The sequence below is a fragment of the Atta cephalotes genome (genome assembly GCF_000143395.1).
Source record: "Atta cephalotes unplaced genomic scaffold scaffold00010, whole genome shotgun sequence".
In the NCBI taxonomy this organism is placed as follows: Eukaryota; Metazoa; Arthropoda; class Insecta; order Hymenoptera; family Formicidae; genus Atta; species Atta cephalotes.
This window is the reverse complement of record NW_012130074.1, coordinates 1,657,122-1,665,422: the sequence shown is the minus strand read 5'-3', so window position 1 is coordinate 1,665,422 and position 8,301 is coordinate 1,657,122. Positions and strand designations below refer to the sequence as shown.

Sequence of the window (8,301 nt, the reverse complement as noted above, 5' to 3'; positions counted from 1 at the left end):
ATTTTATGACGCTTGATATTCGTCAATTTTGATCATGTTTTGAATTTGTTTTGAAAATGAGCGTCATAGCGTAAAGTGAAAATCCAGCCTTAGAACAACAATTTTATATGAAAAAGAGCAATAACTGTTAAATTTGACATTTGAGTGACAAATTCGATATGTTGTCCATTTTTCAAGACTGGAAATGATGTACTCTAAAAAAATGGACGTTGCTATATAGTTTACATCCACTTTATTAGAGGGCAGTAGTTATTGCGTGGCAGCATTTTGCGGTTACGAGTTTTGGGCGTCCTCTCTCAGGTTTCTCTCTACACTCTAGACACAGTTATCGAAATATAACCTTTATAAATCTATTGACTTTATTCATGCAATTCAGAATGCACCTTGATGTTTGAATTTCCCAGAACTCCGTTTTTAGGTTTACTTGATAATTACTTAATATTTGTGATTTTAAAAGAACAATTGCGAGATCGCGTTAACAATGACATCGCTTTTAAAGACGATTAATGGATTTCAACTTTTTCACAAATGCTTGAAACAAAGGTATGTCATGGTTGTTTTGTAATATTTTGCATGTAGGTGCAGAATATATTATTTCACTTTACACGCGTGCTGAATTATTTAAATATACATATATCTGGTGTTTTATTGAAATTGCATATTCCTGAAATAAAAAATACTATATGATATAAATTCTTGTAAATTTCTTTATATAAATAAGCAGAGATATGATTTAAAAATGTAATCCTTTAATGATTTTCTTAATGTTTCATTTTCAGCTTGTAAGTATTATATTACGAATTAGCTGTAATAAAATATAATATTATTAAAGCTTTTATAATATATTTTATTATATTTACAAACGATACAATACAAAATAATTAAAACAAGATAAATGATACAAGTACAAAATAATTAAAACAAGATGTGTAAATAAAAGAGTTTAGTTGTACTTGATAAATAAAAATGAAGAGCCTGAGATAATATTTTATTAATATACTCATATTAATATACTTATATTTATATAGAATATTAATATAAATATATAGATTTATATGGAGGGATGAAAGCAATAGTGTAATTTTTTTAAACTGATTTGAGGTCATTTACTGAAGTAAATGTATGAAGTAAAACAATTTTTGTTTCTTGAAATCATAATTAAGTAATTTACATCACTATGGTTTTACTCTTATATATATGTCTTTATAACATTTTATACTTTTGTAAACTTGCAGTATTAATATATCTGTTCCAAAACGAGAAAAATATATACCTAAACCTAGATATCGTCATCCAGAATGGCTTCCAAAACCACTACGTGTTGTATGTAATTAACATATAAATAATTTATTCTTGATGTAATATTTAAATAATAATATGAGAATAGCACAAAAATACATAATGCTTTTATTGCAGTTGTATGATGAACAGCTAACAAAAGATAATAAGCAGTTTCTTGATGAAGTAGTTCAAGACAAATACCCATCCACTATCGGATTTGAAACAAAACTTTCTCCTTTGAAAATAGATCTAATTGAACCTACTATACAGTGGAAGCAAGGTATGAAACGTACTGGTTTAATCGCCAAGAAAATAGGAGTGTATCCATTATGGTTAAAAAATGGAAAAAGAGTTAGTTCGACATTACTTCAGGTAAATGAAACAGCCTTTAACAAGCATCATCTGCTATCACTTTAATTACTATTTTATTCTATATAGACACATATATTTATATAAAATTATGTTCTATACTTTAATTTAGGTTGTTGACAATGAAATAGTAAAATACATACCACCAGAAAAATTTTTTCCAGTAAAAAGTAAAAAACCTGCAATACAAATAAAAAACAGACGCGGATGTCTTGTAGTAGGAGCAGAAAATATAGATCCGCAATTAGTATGTAATTAAAAAACTACATGCGATAATTTTTTTATATCATGTGAAATTGAAAGTATCTTTTTGTATAGATTACTAAAGAATATTATAATATTTTTAATAATACTGGAGTTACGCCAAAACGTGTATTAAGAAGATTTATAGTATCTCCAGAAGCAGCGTTGCAACCAGGAACTCGTTTATTTGCTACACATTTTAAACCAGGAGAAATTGTCGATATTCGCGGAAAAACGTAAATAATTTTTATTTTGTCATATTATTGTTACATGTATTTATTTTATAAAAAGAAAAAATAGAATGATCATATCAATTAATTTTATTATTAAAAAAATTGAATTATGTTAATTTTTTTAGGATTGATCGTGGGTTCCAAGGTGTCATGAAACGATGGGGCTTTAAAGGGATGTCTGCCAGTCATGGCCAAACCAAAACTCACAGAAGACCTGGAAACATCGGGTCGGGTGGCCAGAAAGCCCGAGTTGTGCCTGGCACTAAAATGCCAGGACACATGGGTAATAGATGGCGTATTATTAGAGGTGTTCGGGTAAGTAAATTATCTCTAATTAAAGAAATATATTTAAAAAACAAGAAATGTTATTTATATCCCAAAATTTGAGATTATAAGTTTTGTTTTAGAAGTTCATTACTACAGTTTACTATTCTTTCTTTTGATAATGTGGTTTGTTTTGTAGATTTTACGAATAAATACCAAGTATAATGTGATTTGGGTTCTGGGACACAATATACCTGGAGAAATTAATACTTATTGTTATATATATGATACATTGCTTCCTCTGAGGCAATCTACAACAGCGCCAAATTTCCCTACGTATTTACCAAGTATCACAGAGGAGTCGCTTCCAGAGGAATTGTATGCAGATAATGTACATTCATTTACAGATCCCACGATAGAATTTAAAGAATCTTAATTTTATATATATCTGTATGACATTAAATTAAAAAATGTATAATTGTAAAATCATTTACAAAGTTTACATGCTTTTTTTCAAACAATAAATGCTAATAAATCAAAATAAAATCATCGAATGATGGTCGAAGTTGTACCGAATTTCCGTTGAAATTTTATTGGTTGTCTGCTCCTTACAGAAATATCCATACTTATCAATTATGCTAGCAAAGAGTAGTCAATTGATTCATTTATTTAGTAATCAATATCATTATAAATTTAACATGCCTAAAATATACACGAATTATTTTATAAAAGTAATATCGCTAACCAAGACTCGTCCTGAGTTAGAGTGGAGAGCAGCATGATCAAGCACGATAGATCCTTTTTTTTTCCATTAACTTAACATCTTATTGTGAAGTTATTCGACTTCTAGAATAATTTACTCACATACGTTATGTAATTAGCTGCGCTCAGCTAAAGACTGCTAATATGCGTTTATCATATATTATAAAAGAATAAAGGTAACATACATGATAAGAAAGGGGAAAGAAAAAAAATCAAAATTCAATGCTCAATTTAGTGGTTACCAACTCCTTCATTCCATAACTAGCTTTCTTCCTTTGTTTTGTTCTAATTTTCCGAATACGGAAAAGTCGATAAATCACACTGTATGTTTGTAAGAACAAACGCAATTCATTGATTCAATAGCAGTAAGTTCATATTGCTATGCTTTCATTGGAATAGGAAGGAGATGTAGAAATAGGAAAGAGAAAGCAAGATGGCTCCGTGTTGGAGTTTGTCGGGGGACGGCACGATCGGATAAGAAATGGAGACCCTCTCAGAATTTAAAACCTTCACTCGGAATACTCGTCGTCTGATCAAACTCAAAAGCTCCTTCGTGCGATGTCAATGGTGCATCATCCGCCTAAAAACAATGAGGTAATTATATAAAATTCATGTTAATGTTATTAAAAGCTATAATATCTCACCTCTTCTGAAAAGTATTGCTCGATAATGTCGTATGCTAATTTGTAAATATCTACATTTTCATGGTTTTGTAATGCCTCAATCTTATCCAAACCTTTAAATAAAAAAATATATATATAAACACACACACACACATTTGTCTTATTAAATTTGTTTCATTCGTATATATGAAAAAAAAAAAAATTTATTGAAATAATAAAGCATATTTACCAGCACATTCCTCAATCATGTTAGCCAAATGTTCAACTTGCGATCCAGCAAGTTTAAGCATATTATGAATTCCGTCCAATACCACCTGTACAACTTGAGTATCTTTACAAGATAAAAGATCACAAAATGGACCAATAACACCCTCTTGTATAAGTCGTGCAACTTGATCTCTATTACCACTTATCGTAAGGTTACTAATAGCCCATGCTGCTTCCTTTTGTGTTTGAAATTCACCCTATGAAAACAAAGTGTAAATAACATTGCATAACAATATATAGTTATATTAATAATACTTCATTTATTTATATAAGGCAATATATTTACTTTTGCTAAATTACGAATAATGAGTGGTAACAGTCCTGCGTCTATAACTGCTTGTACTTGGGATTGATTACCGGCAGTAATATTTGAAAGAAACCAAACTGCTTCTTTACAAATTTTCTCTTTTGGATGAGTCAATAAATTTGGAAAATGCGAAAGTGCATCACAATTTAAAACAGTTTGTGTTTGCTCATCCGTACCAGTCACAATATTGCCAACTGCTCTGAGGGCAGCAGTCTGCACTTTGACTTCTTTGTGCGAAAGAAGTGGTATTAAACGGGGTACAACACCACTGTCTATAACCATTTGAATTTGCTGGTTACCACCGTCAGTTAAATAACTCAAGGCCCATACAGTGTCAACAAGAATCTAAAAAATTATTAGAATTAATAATAACTTTTATATCAGCAAAAAATGAAGTAATTAAAATAAATAAAATTTAGTACTTTATTATATTAAAAAGTGCAATGGAAAAATAGTTCTATGAAATAAATGATAATTTTTGCAGTTTTTTTTAGATTAAAAGATAGACATTAATCAGTTTCACTATAATTAAATTACTGGCAACAAGTTTATATCTTCCTTTATTATAAATAAAATATTATTTAAATATTTATATAATCATAATACTTACATTAACATCATTATGATGAATAAGCATATTTAGAGCAGGTAAAATCTCATTTATGGTTTGAACTGGCGGTGGTGGATCTTTATTCCTACATAAGTTTACAATAACCCACGTTACGTTACGTAGAAATGTAATAGGTATATCTGGTTTAATAAATGTTAGCAGTGGTTTTACAACACCAAGTTTAATAACATAGTCTCTAGGTACTGGACCATCTCCAATAATGTTACCTATAATAAATAAAAATACATATAACACAAATTCCTTTATTACAATATTTAGAATCTATCATGTAAGAATTAGTAACATATTTTTAAAAAACATATACATCCTAACTTGAATAGTACTTTTTTAAAAATAATTATGTATCATACCTAAGGCCCATACTGCTTGTTCACATACGTTTTGTTGACTTGAAAGCAACAAATGTAAAAATAGTGGTACTGCACCAGCAGTAACTACAGCTTGTGTTTGAGCCGATGTGCCACTTGCAATATTTGTTAAAGCCCAGGCTGCTTCAAATTGTAATGATGGGCTAAAATATTAATTAATAAAATAATTCTATAAAGTTCTACAATCATAAAGATAGAGTTTAACGCATGCACAACCTAAATTTTAAAAAATATTTCCAAAATTATAACAAACAAGTAATATGATAAAGATATCTAAAAACATAAGAAACATATAACATAGTTTCACAAAAAATTTTTCTTACTTGTTATGTTGTTCAAGACAATGAACTAAGATTGGTAAAATACCACTATCTATCAACGGATCAATAGGTGGGTTACGATCTGATGATAATAATTTCCTTGCTGATTGCACAGCTTGCAATTGTATTGTTGGATCTAAGCTACCTGCTTTTGCTACCAACTCTTCCAAATTGATTTTCGAAAGGTGTTTATCAATCTCATCTTCATCTACATGAAAAAATAATATACATTATTGTAAAATAATGTATTAATATTGTAAAATAATATACATATAATATTTCAACTTATTGCATAAAAAAGAGAAACTTTAGTTTTTAATGTTACCTGTTGAATCTGTGATAGGTACGTTTCTTCTTTTTTGTAAAGTTTCTTCTCGTTTATTTTTACGTAGTTCTACTGTCACTTCATTACGTCTTCTTCTCATTTCCTATAAATATTAATTTTAAGTTATACAATTGTAACATATCAGTTACAATTATATGTAATGTCAATTAACATATCAGTTTTCAAAAAATGAAAATAATCTAATTCAATTCATTAGTTCTTAACATGATTTCAAAATACTAGAGTATCAATAACAAAATTACACCAATAAAAGAATAGATATACAATTATATTCTATATGACTTTTTTATTAATCGTTTTTAAAAATAATTTTATGATGTAGTATATACATGCAAATAAGAATTAGATGAATGTTTCTACTCTTTTAAATTATGCATCTAATTTTTAATCTTGGTATATATTATTCATAATATATATTAAATTATAAAATTGTTATAAAATTTCTTTACTGAAATAAATAAAAATCAAATATGGAAAAAAACAGGTTCAAATCATAGAAATAATAAATTTTTTATAAGTTTTAAAATATTAGTAGCATCAAATCAAAAATCTAAATTAATTTGGAGTTTTATTATTATTTCAATTATTATTTCAAGTATTATTTCAAGTATTATTTCAATTAGATTGTGTTGTCCAAAAGTAATCGATGCAGTCATATATTTGAGATAAATTTGAGATAAATTATTTAAAATACATATAAATCTATTATTCGAACACTTAAGGTTAACTTTGACTGTAAAGGTTAACTTAGTGAAAAAAATCAAGTTTATGTAAATATATATAAATTGGTCATTTTAATATAATACATAATTCACTTTACATAAATAGAATATATGGGATAAAGATTAAATGATTCTTATATATATTTTAATATGAATATATAAGTCAAAAATTTGTATAATAATCTCAAAATAAACAAATGTTGAGAATACAATGTATATAATAACAAATATATATAACTTAATAAAATAATATTATCAAACTATTATAATATGGCAATTTGAATATAATTATAAAAATGAAATAGCAAACAAACCAATAAATTATAAAAGAAACAACGTAAAATAAGAGAAAAGACAAGAGACTATAAAATGAGAAAAAAGTAAGAAACAGAAAAGGAAGAAAAAAATGAAGGGGTAAAGTGGTAATGTGAGAAATAAGGAAGATGGAGAGAAAGGTAATAGAAGCAAAAAGGAACAAGATAATAAAAAGAAAGAAGAAAACAGGTGCAGAAGGAAAAGGGAGAAATCTGGAGGAAGACGAAGTAATTCGCAGGTATAAACGCATGCACGAGTTCAAAAGGGAGGAGGGAGAGGGGGGGAAGTGGTATCGTGTGGGATGGCGAATCGTAAGAACGTTTCGTTCCAAAAAGTTTCATCACACGAGAATTATTTCCTCGTAGAGAAGCAATAATAATTCACTCACCTCCTGGTCTTTGCCTTTGTTCTTAAACACCATCATTCGGTTCTTGTTCAGCATTGCCTCGGCCGCCATTTTTTCAATAACCAATTTCCGTGCTCGCGTAAATCAATGTGTGCCGGCACGCGGCTGTTCGTTGAACGTTATCGTGAAATGTATATCGCGTAGTCGCGTAAATTTTTGACCGCTCCTAAGTGCCTGGTTGTGCTACGTTACCTGTTCCACGACCTATTCCAGTCTACATCGACTGAATTGCACTCCGACCCGACGAGTCACTCGATGTGGTGTACATACGTAGATACATGCGTCAATATGCAATATCATGCATTAACGCTCGATCGCGTAATAATTAACACCGTCGTGTAATACAGCACCACTCTGAATTTTTCGTGGCTCGCGAGCTCCTTTTTTTCCCACGATTAGAACCAACGACCAACCAACTGTAATTGGCGAGCAGGCGGAACGCCGAACAGGAACAGATCACGAATGTTTCCTAGCGTTCCCAAAAGAGCGTGAAAGGACGTCGGCGATTGTCACGAAATAAGAACAATGTGCTCCGAAACGCTACATTTATTGCCCACTGCCTAAAGGTATATCTTCACGCGCTGCTAAAATTTTTTGTTCGTTTTGTCTCTCGTGGACTGTCGCTCCGAATAAATCCAGCGTACTTGAAATGTACAATTCACATTATGTATGACATTCGTCATATGACATCTAACATTCATTGTTAGAGTATGAATACAAGAATTGTCGTAACACTTACTTAGAGACTTAAGTTGTAGACGTAAGTAACGCACAAGCTTTGGTGTATGACGTACGATTTATTGCCATCTCTTAGAGATACGGCAATAAGTTCTACGTCATACGT

General features: G+C 29.6%; 2 protein-coding genes across 2 annotated transcripts; one reads left to right on the top strand and one right to left on the bottom strand.

Annotated features, from left to right (window-relative positions):
• Nucleotides 1–481: 481 nt before the first annotated feature.
• LOC105627687 (39S ribosomal protein L3, mitochondrial) lies at nucleotides 482–2,966 on the top strand. The gene is made up of 7 exons (XM_012208966.1): nucleotides 482–543; nucleotides 1,236–1,323; nucleotides 1,417–1,653; nucleotides 1,763–1,897; nucleotides 1,969–2,129; nucleotides 2,252–2,441; nucleotides 2,590–2,966. The coding sequence occupies exons 1-7, from the start codon at nucleotides 482–484 to the stop codon at nucleotides 2,824–2,826; spliced, it is 1,110 nt and encodes a 369-aa protein (XP_012064356.1). The 3' UTR covers nucleotides 2,827–2,966.
• A 73-nt stretch (nucleotides 2,967–3,039) lies between these two features.
• Nucleotides 3,040–7,508, bottom strand: LOC105627686 (importin subunit alpha-3). The gene is made up of 9 exons (XM_012208964.1): nucleotides 7,440–7,508; nucleotides 5,994–6,096; nucleotides 5,672–5,876; nucleotides 5,331–5,491; nucleotides 4,960–5,186; nucleotides 4,329–4,694; nucleotides 4,005–4,239; nucleotides 3,797–3,888; nucleotides 3,040–3,732 (listed from the first exon to the last, which is right to left on the bottom strand). Exons 1-9 carry the CDS (start codon nucleotides 7,506–7,508, stop codon nucleotides 3,646–3,648), a joined length of 1,545 nt encoding a protein of 514 aa, XP_012064354.1. The 3' UTR covers nucleotides 3,040–3,645.
• Nucleotides 7,509–8,301: the final 793 nt, after the last annotated feature.